Below are 20,428 nucleotides of genomic sequence, written 5' to 3' on the forward strand. Positions count from 1 at the left end.
ACACACACCTCGACCTGCTCTATCCCGACGACCTCTGACCTTCGCTGCCAATGACCACTGATCATACCTCTGCTACTGATCCTTCATCTTCCTTTCCCTGTTGACTTCTCTCCCCCCTGTGATTCCTGACATGTGTTCCCAGTGACCTCTGACCCTGTCCTGCTCTCTCCCACTAATCCTAGCCTCCTCTCCCACACTGCTCCCGACCCACTGTTTCCTACCACTCTTCCACTTGTCCTCCTCTCACCGTTCCATTCCCTCACTCCACAGACCCAGCCTGACGGGCCCATCCTCCTTAAACCCCCATCCCCACTCCTACCAATATGTTCCTCATCGTCCTCACAGTCTTGTCTCAAATAAGTAATTTCTCCTGCCCTTTGCTGAGTGCTCAGTGCTGGGCTAGGTGGAGACAGTGGCCTTTGGGAACTCACAGGAGAGTACAGGAGAACTGTACCGGAGACACAGAACAGATTGTGTGTGGGAGTATGGTTCAGATCTGTGTTGGGAGACTTGTGAGGAGAGACAGTTCAGACAAAGAAGAAGAGGGCAGAGACTCCTTTCCCATCCCCTATCACACATTCCTTACTCCAAACTGGCCCCTCCAAGCTGTCCTTGTTGCCACCTGGACAGATGTCATCCCTTCTCACAGGAAACCCAAGAGTCACCCCTCTTAACCCACCCAGCTTCACCCTGAAAGGAGAGGTAAGGCCCAGCTTCTCGAGGAGCTCTCTGTGGTGAAGCCACTCAGTCCTTCAAGAATCACTTTTTCCAAACCGTTTATGAATTATCATCTTGGGACTAATATGCAGTTCCTTGCTTTGTGAGGCAGAACTTCTACTTACTTATTCTTAAATAAGCACTATCTCAGGCCTAGGTATTTTGAGGTTTGGAGACCAAATCTGTGTGCATGCTCTTTGTGACTTTACATATTTGGGTCTGGCCTCCTCCGTATTGTTAGCCTTTGCTCCTTTGCTTCTTTCACCTGGCCTTCCATAGCAGGTGCACCCATCGTTCTTAGATCTCTGCAACCATGGGGAAGCTGCTATTCCCGTATGGCCTTGCCCTAGTTTTATGTCGGGGTTGAACTGTGTTTTGAAGCTCACGTACTGGGCTTGGGGCTACCGACTTTTAATTTACATGCAGTTTGTTTTAAATTCAGCATTACTGAGGTCTGGTTTACATACAATGAAATGGACCATTATAGCTGTACAAGTTGACAGGTTTTGACAAATTTATATACCACCACAATCAAGATATAGGACGCTTCCTCTACCCCCAAAAGTTTCCTTGCACCTCGTTCCAGTCCATTCTCCCCAACCTCCCAGCCCCAGGTAACCACTGATCTGCTTTCTGTCACTCCAGATTAGATTTTTCTAGCAGTTTGAACAAGCTTGGGAATCAGTTTCTCCAGCCCGTTAGGGGAGACATTAGAGGCTAGGTAAACTGAGAGCAGAGAGAGGTGACAGCAGACAGGAGACAGAAACCTAGGTCAACTGGCCTTGTGCACATCAGCACTGCCCCCTGGAGGGAAGGGTTGTTTCAGAACGGGGTAAACATCGGTGTGCGGAGTGTGAGCACAGGCTGGGCTGTGCTGGGTTGTATTCATCACCCTCTTGTCTCATTGAGGCCCAGTCTGCGCCAGTGGTGAGCTGGGTGTGGGACTGCCTTGAGAGCTTTGAGAAGTCCCTGTCGTCTGGGAACTCAGTCCAGTTGGGGAGACAGAACACAGGCATATAAAGATAAGGGAGGATGGGATCCCTGGGGCTGAGAGGGAGAGAGACATGCAGGTTGGAGCAGCATAAAAGCTTCAGGGAGGGGGCAGCTACGACTTGGATGCCCGCAGTGGAGAGGGAAGGTCAGGATTGGGTTTGTTAGGGGGCAGAGAAGAGTTTAAACTCCATTGTTTGTATCGCTGATCAAACCTTTTACTGGCTCCCTCTTGCTCTCAGAATAAAGTCCCAAAAGTCCAACTTGGTTAGTATGGCCTACAAGGCCTTGCCAGGTGTAGCCTTTGCTACCTACCCTACTTCAGATCTCATCATTGCTCTGTGACGATTCCACAGTCCCAGCGCACCCTGAACTGCCCTCACTTCCTGGAAAGTGACATCCACACTGTCTTTCTCCTCTAGGCCTTTGAAATTGCTGTTTCCGTTGCCTGCCTGGTACAGTCTTTTCAGTTTGCTGCCACCTGCTCCATGCCACCCTGCCCCAAATCTCTGTTTCATCTCCTGTTCATACATCACATCTCAGTTTGCCCATCATATTCTCCTATAAGGGATTAAGTCACCTTTCCGGAGGCAGGATAGGGTGATATCCCCACTAGACTATAAACTCTGATGGCAAGGATGGTCTGTCTCATTCATTGTTGATTTCCCTGAACCTAGCACAATGTCTGGAATATATTAAATTCTGAAAATGAGTTGAATATGAATTCTGAATGCTTCCAATTGTTCTTTGGAAATTTTGATCTGAGTGAGTTTGAAGGATAGAAAGGGTTGAGCCTGGGACGAGGAGATTGGTGGGGAGTGATAACAAGGAAACATCACTGTAGAAGCATACTTTTCTGGGTTTATGTTTATATCTGCTTTGGTAGCAGGGCTATGAATGGTTCACATTTGAACCACATGTACCCATGCCTTAAGAGCTGGGTGTTGGAAATTAAGAGGACAAAAATTCTGATGATATAAATATTCTCATTTGACAATTATTTATTGAGCACCTACTATATGCCAGGTACTGTGCTAGGTATTGGTGATATAGCAACAAAACAAACACAAATCCCTGCTCGCGTGGAGCTTATCTTTTAGTTGGAGATAAATTGTCAATAAACAAATAAGTAAAATACATAGTTTATAAGGTGGTGATAGGTGTCAAAAAGAAAAATAAAGCAGGGAAATGGACTAGGAAGTTCAGGGAACCAGAAGATTATGATTTAAACATAGCGGTCAGGGGAGGCCTCACGGAGGTGACATTTGAGAAAGATCTGAAGGAAGTGAAGGAATTAGCTATGTGATATCTGGGGGGGGGGGGGGGGGGAGGCATTCCAGACAGAGGACATAGCAAGTATAAAGTTCCTGAGATGAGAGCTTGCTTACACATGTTCTGGATCAGCAAGGAAGGGAGGAGGAAAATGGCAGGAAATAAGGTTAGAGACATGTATCCCTCTACTCCAGAGGGTTAATCAAATAATCATGGCATATTAAATTGATCATGATGAAGCTCCATGAATCATAATTTGTAATTAAAATTCATGAATGTCAGGCACCATAAACCATGACCAGCTCAAAACATCACTACTAATATCCCAATAAAAAAGTGTCCTTCCTGAAAATTTCAAGAATTCCAACTGGCTGCATGTGTATATGCAAGAGGAGCTTTGTATCTTTGCCAAACATTGCCTGGCAGGCAGACTTCTTAGTAGAGGACTGAATTAGAGTCTTCTGTGAACTCCAGTTAAAGGCTAATTTTAGTTTATGACTAACAAGTTTTAGTACTCCTTTATAACTCAGTTATCATAAAAAAAAAAAAAATCAAAGTCTGGCATTTTGCTTCAGTTGCCTGTAGGAGCCAAAGAAAAGACTTGCATTTTCGGATCATTCTGTGATCTCTTCAGAAGCCCTTCTGAGACAATACTTTTAGAAATATTGATCTTGATGAGGTGTGACTAGGGTGGGGGTAAGTGGGCAGGAGTCAGTGCAAGGCCAGAAGAGAGTCTTAGATGATTCAGAGATTTTGAGTCTGATGACTGGTCCTGGGATCCACAGAAGAAAGGACAGGAGGAGGTGAGCAGAATCTAAAGGAAGTTGATGCTTTGTCCAAAGTAAGATCCCTGCCCTTGTGACCCTTCTCCTCCGTGTCATCCTCACTCCCTCACATCCTTCCTTCCTCATCCTCTTACCTTCTTTAAGCCCTAGATATGATCCTGTGCCCCTTTACTTCCTAAATCTCTCAAATCAGACCACTTTTTTCCTATTCACTGCCACCCTGCTAGCCCTACCTACCATCATCTCTCACCTGGAGGGCTGTAAAAGCCTTGTAACCTGTATTCCCCTCGCCCACTCATGTCCCTTCCAATCCATTCTCTACACTGTACCAAGTGATCTTTTCAAGCTGTCAATCTGATTATGTCATCCCTCCCTCAGAACCCTTCAGTGACTTCCTACTGCTCTTAGGAGAGGGACCAGATTTTTAGATAACCCTTCAGGAGCCTGTATGGGCTGAGGACTGCTTGGGTCTCTAAGCCTTAACTTGTTAACACTCTTCCAATTATTGCTGTACGGCTGTTCTATGTGTTGTCCCTTCTTTCTGGAACACTCTTCGTGCCCTCACTCCCTCACACATGTACTCACTCTTAAGATTCCAGCCCCAGCGTCAGTGCCCACAACCGCCTTAATGCCCCCTGCCCTGTTAATGAGAAGAGAGTTAAGTTTCCTCTATTTATAGTCTCATTGCCCTTGATCCTTTCGTCCGCAGCATGCATCCCAGGGTGTAATTATTCACTTGTTTGTGTAATTATTGGATTATTGTATGTCTCTCCCATTAGACTGTGAGCACCTTGAGAGCAGGGCCTGTGGGTGTTTTTGCTCACATCTGTATTCTCGGCTCCTAACACAGAGGCCAACACATTCAAAGCTCTCAGTGAACGATCGTTGAATGAATGATGGGATGTGGCTGAGAAAGTAGCATTGGGTGCAACGGAAGCATGTGGGAAGAGATCCTAACACTGATTCTGGGGGAATCAGGGAAGATTTCTAGGAAGAACAACATGATTTAAGGTTTGGACAAGAATCCAACACGTAGGATAAGAAGGACTGACCCCAGAGAGGTTAGAAGACTACAAGGAAGAATAATATCCTTCTGGGGAGGAGTGTGTTTATAGGGAGTTTCTAGTGTTTATAGGTTACATGGTCAGTCGTATTGCATCTGCTAATGAAGGTAAGAACTAGATACAACCATTAGATTGAATAATTAGTAAGTCATTGCGGGACCTCGGAAAGAACAATTTTAGAGATAAAAGCCAGACTAAATTGAGCTAAGAAGGCAGTAAAGACCCTGTAGACAAGGATTTTTTTTTCTTGAGATGAAATTAAGACTTGAATATGTTAAATGCTGAGGGGAGGCATTTGCCTGGCATAGATAGAGGGAAGTTGAAGATGAAGGAGATAAATGAAGACTAGAGCCAAGTGTCTGAGGAGGTGGGAGTGGATCAGCTGTGGACAAGAGGTGAAACACTTTGTAACAGGAAAGGAGAAAGGAGGAAGGGATGGATGCAGATGATGACAATTTAGAGGCTTAGTGACAGGAAGTTGAGAGAGTTTTCTCTGCTCTTCCCCTAGTAGTGTTACAGAATTCCTTCTGGAAGTGATAACTAGAAAACAAATTTTGCCAATGGTTGTTCCATTTTGTTATGACTACAGTCATGCTATTTTGAGAGTTATGGTCTGAGGTTTGTCATGCACAATTATCAGACTACAAAACAGCTGTGAGCATTTGAGGCCAGAACTTGATCTCCTCCCCTGTTTACCGTGGAACCTAGCACATTGTTAGTACTCAGTATATGCCAGGTACTTGAATAATAATGGCAAAGGTGTCTTGTGCTTATCCCTGGGCTTTGCAACCTGCAAGCTGATGCTGAAGAGTAATTTTGGTTCTTTGGCTCCAGCTGTGAACAAGCCATATGAAATTGTTTTCTGCCAGTTAGGAATTGTTATGGAGCGTTCAGTCTTCCCAATTGCTGGGACAGAGTTGTATGGAAGAAGCGAGCAAAGGACATGGCTGTTGATCAAACTCTGGTTTCGCTTCTTTGTATCTCACAACACTTTGTCCTATTCATAGAGTCGCTGTATTCTGGTTTGTGTGGTGTGTTTACATCTTCCATTTATCTCACTTCCTAGATGTGAGAACCTTGGAGTGGGACTAACTCAACCTTTATTCTTCTTTAGTTGTCATTCTAGCATCTGGTACATAGTAGATGATTAACAAATGAATGAATTAGTTGATGAGTAAATAAGTGACTGATGGAAACGTATGTACTGTAATACTCTGAACCCTAACTTTTCCTTCTGGACCTGCAGAAGAAGCAGCTCATGCCTCCTTTGTTCTAGCCAAAGCACCAAATTCTGTTAACATCCCTACTCCTGATGTTAACCTTATTTTCCTATTTCTATTCTTACCTCACATCCATTTTCTCATTTACTTATTTTTTCCATGTGTCATACATTCAGCCTCAAATCTTGCTTTGGAACAAATTGGAATATAAATGGGTAAAACAAATCTGCTAATCCCTGGACAGACACTTGGTTCCAGGCCTCTGTCTCTTTGTTAATGATTTTCTTCCCTCTGTCTGGAATGCCTAAGCCCATCGTACCTCTCCTGCCTTTTATGAGCCTGGCAAACTAAGGCACATATATTTTAGCTAAGCTCTGTAAGTTGCAAAGAATAGAGGCTCACTCAAGTTACCTCAAGTAAAAGGTGGAAAGGGTGAAGGGGAAGGTGTGTATGTGGGGGGTTGTGGGTAGGTATTACAAATAGCTAGAATTAGAATTGGAAAACTATTGGTTCTGAAACAGATATAGGTACTAATTACTTTCTCCATATCTCTCATGGCCTCTCTAATTTTCTTAGCAACTATATTTCATTCCCTATTTTCATTTCCCAAGCAGCCAACTTTTCTATGGTTTCAGCTTCCTCATACCTTAATGTGTTTTCAGCTCATCATGGCCACTCTGGCCTCTTCTATCTCACAAGGATCTCCATCAATGTCTCCATCCACCCACCAGTCCTCTCTGTAGTCCCAATTCAAACCCTTGGAGAAGAAATCTGATTGTCCCCAGCTTACCTGTTCATGCTAGGCTGTATCAGGGAGGGATAAGATCCTATGACTCTCCAAGCAGCCAAAGCTGTGAGCAGGGCAATTCCCCTTAGAAGGAGATATTGTCTTTCCTTGGCTCCTCCCATGCAAGGTATAACCTGCTTTATTCCAGACTAACTTCTACATTGCTTCTGATAAACCTTTCTCATACATTGTGCAGAAAGGGCCTCAGATTTTTTCCAATCCATTGCCTCCATTCAGGGCAGATATTTACATTACAAAAGGTTCTGTCCTTTACAAAAGTTTTTTGTTTTTGTTTTTTTTTAATAGCACATTTCTGCAATGAATTTTTAAATGTATCATACTTTATGTATAACTTTTAAAGACCTTGATATAGGAGACATAGTCTGGCCATGATGGAGCAGTTCATGCTGGACTTGCCATCCCACTATGAACAACTGTAATCCTGGACACAATATATGAGGCAACTGGTTTAGGCATTCCCCCATTCCTAAGGGAAGGAAAACACCCAACGTGAGTCATACGTTTATCCTTGCTTTCTGCCTTGGGTCAACTTCTTAATCATGGCTCAGGGAGAGAGATCCAAAGGAGAGCACAGTGATACCAGCGAGATAACCCAGTGTTGGAGTTAGCAGGCAATGACTTTAAGGCAGTTGTTGTTGAAAATATATTTATGGACTAAAAGAAAATATTGACTTAAAGGATGGGGAGGGCTTCCCTGGTGGCACAGTGGTTAAGAATCTGCCTGCCAATGCAGGAGACACGGGTTTGAGCCCTGGTCTGGAAAGATCCCACATGCCGCGGAGCAACTAAGCCTGTGCGCCACAACTACTGAGCCTGTGCTCTAGAGCCCACGAGCCACAACTACTGAGCTCGCGTGCCACCACTACTGAAGACCGCGTGCCTAGAGCCCACACTCCACAACAAGAGAAGCCACTGCGATGAGAAGCCCGCCCACCACAACGAAGAGTAGCCTCCGCTCGCCGCAACTAGAGAAAGCGCAGCAACCAAGACCCAACACAGCCAAAAATAAATAAATAAAATTAAAAAAAAAAAAGGTGGGGAATCTAAGCCCTGAAAATGGAAACAGTAGAAAAATAAATATCAGAAATGAAAAATTTATTGGCTGGGCCTAATAGTGAAAGTGAAGATGGAGCCATTGAAATTATCCAATCTGAAGAACAGAGAAAAACAAGATTAAAAAACAAAAAAGACACAGACATAGAGAACAAACATATGGACACCAAGGGGGGAAAGTGGGGGTGGGGGTGGGGGTTGATGAATTGGGAGATTTGGATTGACATGTATACACTAATATGTATAAAATAGATAACTAATAAGAACCTGTTATATAAAAATAAATAAATAAAATTTAAAAAAAAACAAAAAAGAGGGACTTCCCTGGTGGCGCAGTGGTTAAGAATCTGCCTGCCAATGCAGGGGACATGGGTTTGATCCCTGCTCCGGGAAGATCCCACATGCCGCAGAGCAACTAAGCCCCTGCACCACAACTACTGAGCCTGCGGGCGCCCTAGAGCCCACGTGCCACAACTACTGAAGCCCGAGCACTCTAGAGCCTGCATGCTGCAACTACTGAGCCCGCATGCTGCAACTGCTGAAGCCTGCATACCTAGAGCCTGTGCTCTGCAACAAGAGAAGCCACCGCAATGAGAAGAGTAGCCCACGCACCACAACGAAGAGTAGCCCCTGCTCGCCGCAACTGGAGAAAGCCCGCGCGCAGCAACAAAGACCCAATGCAACCAAAAAATTAAAAAATAATAAAAACAAACAAACAAACAAACAAAAAAAGAGCCTTAGTGACCTGTGGTAATATGTCATATATGTATCTGTAACTTGTAAGTAGTTGGAATTCCAGAAGGAAAAAGAGGAGGGGGAAAAATAGTTGAAGAAATAATGGTCAAAAATTTCTTAAATTTGGTGGAAAACATATAGTATTATCAGAAGCTCAGTGAGCCCCAAGCAGTATAAATACAAAGAAAACCACACGTAGTCCCCTCACAGTCAAAATACTGAAAGCCAAGGATAAAAATAAAATCTTGAAAGTAGCCAGAGAAAAAATGACACAATGCATAGAGTGGGATTATATGATCATGGCCGACTTCCCATTGTAAACAAGAGAAGTCAGAAGACAATGGAATGTCAGTCATAGTTTATGCACTGAAAGAAAACTACTGTCAAGCCAGAATTATATATCCAACAAAAATATCCCTCAAAAAGAAGGGTTAAATAAATACATTTTCAGATAAACTAAAGCGGACAGAATTTGCCATCAGCAGACCTTCACTACAAGTAGTACAGAACAAAGTTCTTTAGGCTGAAGGAAATTGACACCTGATGGAAGCCCTATCTATGGGAAGGACCAAAAAGCACTGGTAATAGTAAATATGTGACTAAAGATAAAATACTAGATTTTTTTTGCTTCTATTAATTTTCTTAAAAGACATATGACTGTTTAAAGCAAAAATAACACCATTGTAAGGTGAAGCTTGTAATATATATAGAAATAAAATATGTGACAACAACAGGGCAAAGATGAGGTTGTGGTGGTAAATAGAATTAAGATATGATAAGGTTATTACATTGTGAAATATGAAGTGGTATCTTATTTATTCTTATTAGACTATAACAGGTTTAGGATGCATATTATAAACCTTAGAGCAACCACTAGAAATTAATACAAAAAGGCACAGCTAAAAAGCCAATGGAGAAAATAAAATGAAATACTAAAAAACTCAATTAACACAAAAGAAGACAGAAGATGAACAGAGGAAGAAGCAGATGAAAAATAGGAAACAAAGGGCAATATTTTAAAGACAACCACACCAACACTTTCAGTTAAAAGGCAGAGTTTATCAAGCTAAGGGGGAAAAAAAGCAAGACCTAACTATATGCTGCTTATAAGAAATATGGTTTAAATGTAAAGACATAGAAAATTTGAAAATAAAAGAGTGGAAAAACACACCATGTAAATAGCAAGCATAAGAAAGCTGCATGGCTGTAGTATTATCAGAACTAAGTAGGCTTCAAGACCAGCAGTATTTCCAAAGACAAGTAGGGACATTTCATAATGATAAAGTGTCGATTCAAGAGGTGATATAAAATCACAAAAGAGTATGTACCTATTAATAGCACTTCAAGATACATAAATCAAAAACTGACAGGGCTAAAGGGAGACATAGAAAAATATACAATGACAGTTGGAGATTTAACACCCTTCTCTCAGTAATTGAAAGACGTAGATCTGTTAACCAACTTGACCTAATTAATATAGAACCCAAGAGCTGCACAATGTTCAAAAAAATAGACCATACACTGGGACGTACAATGCATCTCAATACATTTCAAAAGATTAATATCTTACAGATTTTCATTCAATTCAAATTCAGCATTCATCCATGTCAGAAAGAATCTCAGCAAACTAAGAATAGTTTGACCAAAATGGAATTAAATTAAAAATAAATAGCAGTATCCTTAAAATCCCCAAATATTTAGGTATTAAAGAATGCACTTCTAAATGTAAAAAAAAAGTGCAAGGGAAACTAGAAAACATTTTAAATTGGATGGTAATGAAAATATAACATCACAAATTGGGGGTTCATGCTGAAGTTGTACTTAAGGAAAATGTATAGTTTTAAATGCCGATTTCATAAAAGATTTAAAATCAATGTTCTAAGTTTCTATCTTAAGAAAATAGAAAAAGATGAGCAAATTAAATCCAGAATAATAGAAGCAAAATCTATTCACCACTTCTATTTATTTTATTAATTTATTCATTTATCTTATTGTTTCATAGAAACAATGAGGAAAAACAATAGAGAAAATTCACAAAGTCAGAAGTTGGTTCTTTGAAAAGATTGATAAAATTGAGAAAACTTAGCAAGGCTCATCAAGAGAAAAAGAAAACACAACAGCCAATATCAGGAATGAAAAGTGAGATATCACTACAGATTGTACAGATATTAAAAAGGATAGTAAAGGAATATTATCAATAACTTTATGGCAATAAATTCAACAACTTAAATGGACAAATTTATTGAAAAACACAGTTTGCCTTAATTGACACAAAAAGAAATGGAAAATATAAAGACCATACTTACTTAAAGAAATTGAATTCATAATTTAAAACCTTCCCACAAAGAAACTCCAGGCCAAATGGTTTCTCTGATGAATTCTATCAAATATGTAAGGAATAAATAACACCAGTCTTACACAAAGTCTTAGAGAAAATAGAGGAGAAGGGAACGAGTCCCAACTTACTTGATGATGTTGATGTAACTCTGATATCAAAATCAAAGCTATTTCAAGAAAAGAGAAGGATAGGCCAGTATCCCTCATGAACATAAATGAAAAAAAATCTGACATAATATTAGCATATCTGTTCCAGCAATATATAAAAAGAATAATATATCTGACCAAGTGAGTTTTATCCCAATAAGACAAAGTTAGCTCAACAGTAAATACCCAATCAATATATTTCTTCACATTAACAGAAAAAAAGGAGAAAAACCATATGACAAATCATAATAGATTCAGAAAAGAAGATGACAAAACTCAACATCCACCCACAGAAGATTAGAATAAGGGCCAAATGAGATGATGCACTCCAAAGTGTTTAGTAAACTGAAAGGTGCTGTATAAAGGGAAGGTATTTTTTTTTAATATTTATTTATTTATTTTTGGCTGCATTGGGTCTTAGTTGCGGCATGCGGGATCTTCGTTGAGGCATGTGGGATCTTTCATTGCAGCGTGCGGGCTCTTCCTTGCGGCTCACGGGCTTCTCTCTAGTTGTGGTCTGTGGGTTTTCTCTTCTCTAGTTGTGGTGCGCAGGCTCCAGGGCACGTAGTTTGCGGCACGCAGGGTCTCTAGTTGAGGTGCGTGAGCTCAGTAGTTGTGGCGCATGGGCTTAGTTGCCCCGCAGCAGGTGGGATCTTAGTTCCCTGACCAGGAATCAAACCCGCATCCCCTGCCTTGTAAGGCGGATTCTTTACCACTGGACAACCAGGAAGTCCCAAGGGAAGGTATTTTTATTTTCATCCCTCTGTTGTGACACCCTGAGATTTATAGCTTCCTTTCTGATAAGGACTTCATGGGATCCGGACAACACTCTTTTCAGCTATTCAATAAATGCCCTCAGAATGAGACTCAATTGCCATGTACAGCAGACCATGATAGGATAGTAAAATAATAACACTGCCACTGTTACTTTAGCGCTTACTGAGCGCTGGGCTCTGAGTAAGGTTCTCATCATGCATTGTTTTATTTTATCCTCACAGCAAATCTGAGGAGGGCACTAATATTTTTCTCTACCTTACAAATGAGAGAGTGAGGATTAGGGACTAAATACCTTGCTCAAGATCACACATATAGTTCATGGCAGAGTCAGGAATCCAGCCAAGGCTAACTCTAGAGCTTCAGATTTTAAACCCTACCCTTTCTTGCCTTCTGTAGCCTTATCTGGGAAGAGTCCCATAGTGTTGGCTTCTTCCCTCTTGGGCTTCCAGGGAGGCATGAGCTTGGTCTCATGTTCCTTTGTCAGCATTCTGAGTACTGTGCTAAGACTGCATTAATAGGAAAAAATAAAAACCCTCTTTAACTGTATTAATTTTTTAAATTCTTAATTAGCATTTTAAATTATAAAAGTAATGCACATTCACTTTTAAACTAGAGAAAGCCCACGCGCAGCAACAAAGACCCAACGCAGCCAAAAAAAAAAAAAAGTAATGAACATTCCCTTTTAAAATATTAAAACCATGAGAATGAGTATAAGGTGAACAGTGTTGGTTCCCTTCCCCACAATTCCCCAGTCACATTCCCTGAACCCAACTACTGTCAACAGAATCTATATATTCTTCCAGAAATTTTGTATGTACATCCAAATACACATACACACACATTCTTAAAGTAAGCAGATGGGTCATCTGTTTATGTAACTTGCTTTTTTATTTAACAATAAAAAAGCGTGGAGAGCTTTCCATAATAATACATAAAAATTTACCTCATTCTTTTAAAAATATGCATAATATCCCATTGAATGGCTATACCATAATTTATTTAACTAGGCCCCTATCAATGAATATTTAGGTTTTTTCCCATAGTAAAAATATCACAAAGACGGTGCCGCGAGCAATTTTGTACATACATCTTATGCATATGTATTAGTATATCTATAGGAAAAATGCAAGAAAGCAGAGGTGCTGAGTTGAGGGGTATCTGCATTTGAAATTTTGGCAGGTATTGCCAAATAACCCTATAAAAATTTTGTGTCCGTTGGCACACCCACAACAGTGTATGATAGTGCCTGTTACCCTTCATCTAGTGTTTCAAAATTTTGAGATCCCTTTCAACTATACTTATTGAGCACCTTCTGTGTGCTTGAGACACTGCACTAGGCTCAAGGATTTGAAAGGCAGTCGATGTAGCTGGAGGAAGATTTCTTGGTGAATTACTGTTCCTTTGGGACTAAGAGCTTTTACCCTTTTAGAAACGAAACTGCAGGCTGGTGAGGTATTTAGTTTCAGTTTAGCTTAATGGAAACCTGTTGGTGAGTTTTAAAATAAGGACCGAGACAACTGAAATGGTAAACGGAGTCTCCTGGGCCCCAGGAAGGAGGATGCAGCGTCTGTGGGTTTGCATGCTTCCAAGAGCTGTTCTTTCCAGGAACAAACAAGTTTCAGCCTTGAACTCTTGGGTGGACATGTGAGCTGTTGAAGCCTTTTAGTCATCCCTAGGGCAAGTGCTTCCTAGTAAGCAAAGGGCCACACAGATCCCCTGTGGCTGATGGCAGAGCAGGGTCTGTAAATGGGAATAATAATGCTACAAACTATCATTTATTGGACACAGACTCTGGCCAGGCATCACACTATGCATTTTATGTGTGTTGACTCATTTAATCCTCATAACAGGCCTATGATTGTCTTCAGAGGGTATTTTTATGATGCCCATTTAAAAGATAAGGATACTGGCTTCCCTGGTGGCACAGTGGTTAAGAATCCGCCTGCCAATGCAGGGGACATGGAGCAACTAAGCCTGTGCGCCACAATTACTGAGCCTGCGCTCTACAGCCCATGAGCCACAACTACTGAGCCCTCATGCTGCAACTACTGAAGCCCGCACGCCTAGCGCCTGAGCACCGCAACAAAGAGTAGCCCCCTGCTCACCACAGCTAGAGAAAGCCCGCGCGCAGCAAGGAAGACCCAACGCAGCCATAAATAAATAAATAAATAAATTTTTTAAAAAAGATAAGGATACTGAGGTTCAGAGAAGACAAGTAACTTGCCTAGAGTCATAGACCTAGCAGATGGCAGAGAAGGGACTCAAACCCAGGTATGGTTGACTTCAAAGCCCATATTTGGGCCCCATGGGTACATCTGATCACATATTTGTTTTTTAAATGTTATATCTTCATGTTAGGGAGCAGCTTAATAATTTTCAATCTCCTTACTTACCCCTAAAATATGTTCAGGGACAAATGGGTTGCTTATACTGTGCAGTAAGTCATATACCAAAACAAGTCTAAGTGCAGATAAATGCCCAGTCGGTGGCAAAAATGATCATCTGTTACCTTGACCAGAATTTTCATTTTCAAAGCGCCCTTCCATGGCTGTGGCAGGAAAAGAGTTGGAGATGACGTGGATGCCGTGTTAGGGATTTTGGGATTCAACTCATGGGTGATGGGGAGCCCTTTAGAGGCTTTAAAGCAGGAGAGTGATCAAGTTTATGTTTTAGGAAGATCCCTTATAGTAATTAAGAGTTTGGGTTCAAATTCTGGTCACCTTTGGGTCAGTTGCTTGATCTCACTATGCCTCAGGGTCCTCATCTGTAACATAGGAAAAATGATAGCTCCTTCCCCATAAGGTGGTTGTGAAGATTAAATGAGATCATGTACATACATTGCTTAGTAAATGACTGGCCCAGAGTAAGTGCTCAATAGCTGAAAATGGTGACAGATATAATTATCAGAGTGGAGAGAAACTGGAGTTAGGGAAATCAAATGTAGTTCGGCAAGAGGGAGTAAGGGCGTGAGTTAAGGGGGTGTGAATGGAGAGGACACTTACAAAGAGTTAAAGTGATAGAATTGTTGGACTTCAAAATAATGCTAATAAGAGGGTGAATAAAAGGCAGGTATCTGATGGCTCCCAGCTTCCAACCTGGGTGCCTGAATGGTGGTAACACTTGAGTGAGATAGGAAATACTGGAAGAGATGCAAGTTTGGGGTGGAAAAAGAACATAATGTGGTTGGTTTTTAAGATACTGAGTTTGAGTACTCTGTCACCAATTTGAACATGAGGTTCTAGAAAATCTAAGCTACAGAAATAGATGTCGAGCTTCATCACAAAGTGGAAAATGAATCTATGTGTGGGGATGAGAGCACCCAAGGGGAGCGTGTAGAAATAGAAGACTAGGGGGTGAAGCGTACATTCTTGGAAGGGTCAAGGATATTGAGAAAGAACTATTGGAGGGGCTGGTGACATGGAAATGGAGGTGGAGAAGAAGTTTCTAGAAGGAGTGAGGGAGCCCTCAGCAATGTCAGGTCCTGTAAGAGAACTGAGAAGTGGCCTCTAGGCAGCTGAGTCATTACCAGTGCCTGCCCTCAGGATGCTCACACCAAAATCTGTAACAATGAGAATAGAAAAATGCTCTACTATGAAGGAGTTCAGGCTGGGACATCTGTTATCCCATTGATCACCAGGGTTACTTTGACTGCCATGATGGTCTCGCGGGGGCGTTTCCTCTTCCTGCACCACTCCTCCATAGACTCCTTCCTTGACTTAATAGAATAACTGGAATGACCTATCCAAGAGTAGAGGATCTTCATGTGGTCAATGGGGGACCTCCCTTGCTGGAGTCTCCCAGCTGCCTCTGATGTGCACCGCAGTACTTTGTTTCTTTTCATAATACTATCCCCTTTTGTAGACCAAAACCCAGAGACAACAGAGTGTCTCTTTGAAGTTACATTTCATCCTTCATCTCACAACAGCCAATGCTTATGGTGGTGATGGGAGGCGGGGCAGAGCCTTGCTCAGAGTGTAGACAGGAAGAATAGAGGGAGGTAGGAGAAAGATCAGGATTAGATAATGGACTAGGAGGCTAGTTGGGTAGGGTTTGGTTAGGCAGAGATAGTGGGAGCAGGGAGAGAGAAGGGGAAGATGGCGTTCTTGGCAAGAGGAAAGGTAAAAGCAAAGGTGGGAAAGCAGAGGTGGGAAAGCAGAGACCAAGCTCAGGAAATGTGAGTAGCCTTGCTGGGCTGCATCTCAGAGTGGCGGGAGAGCAGGCTGGACTGGAGATGTGGAGCCGGATGACAGAGTTCTGAGGGCCAGAGGAGGGACTTTGGGCTTTCTTCTTCTGCGGTTTGACAGCTTCTGGGAAGAACCATCAAAAGCTTTTCAGGAATTCAGGCTTGTCTGTCTCAGACTTCTCCTTCTGGAAGACCAAGGGCCCAAAGTGGCACCCTGACATTCAATCTCCTTTTGCCATGGTTGGGAAGTCAGGGCTGTGGCTGATTTCATTGGCCTGTTTTTCATTTATTGTAGTGTGGCTTTTATAGTATGTTAATTGAAATATTTCCAACTGCCAAAAACAATTACACTCAAATTGCCTTGTCAGTTCTTTTATTGCCAGATAAATGTTTTACAGACATATTTACGGGGGGCAATGGTAACTGGATCTTGTTTCCTACTTAAGGCTGGCAGCTTGGGCTGGGGTTGGCCCTCCAGTACTCTGCTGTGGGCCAGAAAGCTGTTGGATGTTACGACGCTTCCATCTCGTTACCTTAGGGATCAGAGGCTCTTCAAAGGAAAGCAGCTTTCTGGCTCATGTGGCTTAGCCTCAGAGAAGGCTTCTCATCTCTGGAAACCTTGGCAACCTGGCAGAAATCTGAATCCTGCTGCCTGCCCTACTAGCAACAATCCCTGCCCAAGCTGAGACATGCCCTTCTCTCCCCCTGGAATCCATTTCCCCTCCACCATCAAAGCCTCTCCCATAGACCCTGCCACTGAAGAGTTGTGAGGCCCTTTCCATCTAACTCACTCACTTTGCATTTGGGAAACCAAGGCCCAGAGACCTCCCCAAGATCACACAGGTGGTCAGCAAGAGCTGGGAGCCGAGGTCTCTGCCCAGTGTGCCATGCTGCCACCAACATGCACTCTTTGGCTTCTCTGCTAGCCTGACCCCTCCTTCAGGGCTCTAGACCTGCTTCTTGCAAGAGCCCCTCCCTCACATCTCCAGCCTCCACTGACCTCCCTCTTGCTCCATCACCTGAAACAACTGTTTGTTCAGTGCATATACTGCAGGGTTTTGGTTTGTTTGTTTGGGGGAACATTTTACTATCTCTGTTATTGTTCTGCTCTTGCCATTGTACATGCTGCTTTCTTCATCTGAAAAGCCTTTCTGAAAAACATTTTCTCCACTTGGATGACCCTTACTTTTCTTTTGATACTGAGCTAAGAAATAGGCACCTCGGGGAAACTTTCTTGTGCACCCAGGCTGGGTAGGTGCCTCTGTGCATTCCCATAGCACCCTGGTCACACGTCTCTACTGCTGGCACAGAGCAGACTTTCAAAAGAACGTATGCTGAGTGAGTAAGCGAGTGAGTAAATAAGGAGCACTGATCACACTCATCGGTCCTCCACGGACCCTGAGCAAACGTGGGTAGGGACCTCATCTCTCTTCATCTTTGTCCCACTGCTTAGGTTAGTCCCCGACCATAAGTAGATGCTCAAGAAATGTTTATCAAGTTGAATCCAGCATGCTGCTCTTGAGAACATAAAATTTTAGCATGTTAGAATTGGAAGGTCATCATATCCAGTCTTACACAGTTTATTGATGAGGAAACAGGCTAAGGAAAAATATTTTTCCCAGGGTCATGATTACTAATGGGTTTGATGGCATTCATTCATGTATTCAATAAGTATTTTGAACACCTACTATATTCTGAGACAGCAGTGTACAAAACAAAGTACCCAAACCTTCATCATAAACAAATGTTTATGAATATAATCTGCCTTCAAAATCCTCTTAATGCCTAGTACAGAGCTGAGCACTTAGTATATAGTTTTAAAAAACGTTTGTTGAACTAGTTGCAAATAAGAAATGCCAGGTGCTAAGTCACCTGGTTGCTCTTCATGGGTCAGTCCCACTGATGCTGGAGTCAGGTTGCCTCAGATATAGGACTTCCTTGGTTGGGCACCTGTTGCCAAGCCTCACTGTTTGTGAGACTTGGGGAAGTTCAATGTCCCTTGTCTTTGAGGTCCCTGGGCAGAAGCCCCCCTGTAATACTGTTTTTGACATTCCCATGGAGATTCACTTATGACTTACCTTCTGTTTCTATTCTTTTTTCAGAGCGTCAATGTGGGCAGAGGAGCCAGGAAGAGAGTAAGTGCTGAGACCACACAGTTTCTCAGTGAGAAGCTAATAGCATTTCTTCTGTTGAAATATTAGCTATATATTTTTAAAGAAAAGCAAAAAGAACATTAAAATCACCCTTAAGCCTATCACCCCGGGAAACCTCTTAGTTAACGTATGATGCTATATCCTCCCAGATATTTCTATGTATATATAAAAATTACATGTATTTATTTTTATTTTTTTTATAAATTTATTTATTTATTTATGGCTACGTTGGGTCTTTGTTGCTGCGCGCGGGCTTTCTTTAGTTGCGGCGAGCGGGGGCTATTCTTCGTTGCAGTGTGCGGGCTTCAGTAGTTGTGGCACGTGGGCTCAGTAGTTGTGGCGCACGGGCTTAGCTGCTCTGTGGCATGTGGGATATTCCCAGACCAGGCTCGAACCCATGTCCCCTGCATTGGCAGGCGGATTCTTTTTTTTATTTAAATAAATTTATTTATTTATTTTTGGCTGTGTTAGGTCTTCATTGCAGTGCGCGGGCTTCTCATTACGGTGGCTTCTCTTGTTGCGGAGCACGGGCTCTAGGTGCGTGGGCTTCAGTAGTTGTGGCTCGCAAGCTCTAGAGCACAGGCTCAGTAGCTGTGGCGCACGGGCTTAGTTGTTCTGCGGCATGTGGGATCTTCCTGGACCAGGGCTCAAACCCATGTCCTGTGCATTAGCAGGTGGATTCTGAACCACTGCACCGCCAGGGAAGTCCCTTTATTTTTAAATAGAATCAAACTGTATGTTATTTTACAATCTGTTTTTTACATAATATATTTAGAGTACTTTCCATTGCCAATAAATATACTTTCATAGCATCATTTAAAATTACTGCATAATATTTTACCATGTATTCATTAAGGCCATTCCATAATTTTGTTCAAACATGCCCCACTGTTGGACATTTAAATATTTCCTCTTTTCCACAATTATGATCAATCCTCCAACAAACATTCATGCATTTATATCTTTAGGCATATCCTCGGTTATTTCTTAACATAAATTCCTATACATAGAAATTTGGGTCAAAAAGTATAAATACTTGTTAGGCTTTGGATAAATATTTCCAAATTGCTCTTTAGAAAGGTTGTACTAATTTATGGGTGTCCATTTTCCCACAACCTCGCCAACACTGGATATTGGTTTTGTTTGTTTGTTTTGGTTTTAGTTTTCACCAGTTTTTGTTTTGTTTTGTTTTGCTTTGTTTGTTTGTTGTATCCAAAATGTATTGATTGGAATGCTTTCCCATTCATCTTGATTCAGGGTGCTTTTAGTGCTGCTTCCGTCTGAAGGCGCATCCTTCTGTAAGCCTTGCGGCTTTTCCTCCTGCAGGCTGACAGAGGACAGTAGAGCAGCCAACACACAAAACTACTGTGTGTGCATGTTGGCTAAAGACGGTGGATGATTTTATAGCATCCTGGGCATTTCACATCCATGAAGTAGGAATTTGGGCTCTGCACCAGGTGCTTCTTTTTGTGTTTCCTCTTCTCCTCTTCTGGAGAGGGATGAAGGAGATCATCTGCATGTTCTCGTGGGGAGGTGGTCACCGCCCTTCACCAGTTTTACAGTGAAAAAATTGCATTGTTTTATTTTGCATATCTTTGATTGCCAGTGAGGGTGAATATTTTTTACTATGTCATGGGCCACTTTGGCAAGGTATTTAACTGTTTATCGGGGTAGGGGAAAACTTCTAGTTCTTGATTTTTTTGCTCCAAGGCTTTGATGGGACTATGAGGCTTAAAGTTACCAAGTACTGGGAGTATTGCTGTAAGAGTAACCTTGAGGTGGCAAATTGGAAGGTAAAATGTGAATTAGAGTTGAAGTAGCTTAAAGAACAGCTGGGTGTCATTTCACAGTTGGTCCTGGCTATTAGCATCCAGGCTGTATGGGAAGCAGTAAGGAGGAGCCAGCTTTTCTGGTCCCACTACTGGGGCCAAAGAGCCACCACAATGTTCCAGCTAAGTCCAGAACCCCAGGGCTGAGGTGGCCATGATCTTCCAGGCAATGAGAACTCTGGCCTGAGCAGTTCCTCTGGGCTCTTCCGTGAGTGGTCTGTTGCACGTTTTGCGTTCTATGTATTGGGACAGAGCTTGGCTTCTGGGAGGATTTGTGAATGAAAGGGCTTTCTGCAGCACTGCTTGCTTGTCTAAGCAGGTCAGGCACTCTTGATTCTCACATGAGGTTTTTGTCCAG

The 20,428-nt window shown here is 42.3% G+C and overlaps 1 protein-coding gene and 1 pseudogene across 3 annotated transcripts in view; one reads left to right on the plus strand and one right to left on the minus strand.

The window, feature by feature from the left end:
* DNAI1 (dynein axonemal intermediate chain 1) overlaps positions 1 to 20,428 on the plus strand; it is a 60,820-nt gene that overhangs the window by 359 nt on the left and 40,033 nt on the right. Inside the window, exon 2 of one of the 2 annotated variants that reach the window (XM_082467574.1) lies at positions 18,191 to 18,223. In XM_082467574.1, coding sequence (XP_082323700.1) covers positions 18,191 to 18,223 — 33 coding nt within the window. Of the gene's footprint in view, positions 1 to 19; positions 18,224 to 20,428 lie in introns of those variants that run through there. The other variant, XM_082467573.1, reaches the window with a different exon arrangement.
* On the minus strand, positions 11,503 to 20,417 carry LOC309663580 (small ribosomal subunit protein eS27-like pseudogene; annotated as a pseudogene). Its single transcript has one exon. The product of its transcript is annotated as a small ribosomal subunit protein eS27-like pseudogene (transcript).

The sequence above is a fragment of the Balaenoptera physalus genome, assembly GCF_965194825.1.
Source record: "Balaenoptera physalus genome assembly, chromosome: 7".
Lineage (NCBI taxonomy): Eukaryota > Metazoa > Chordata > Mammalia > Artiodactyla > Balaenopteridae > Balaenoptera > Balaenoptera physalus.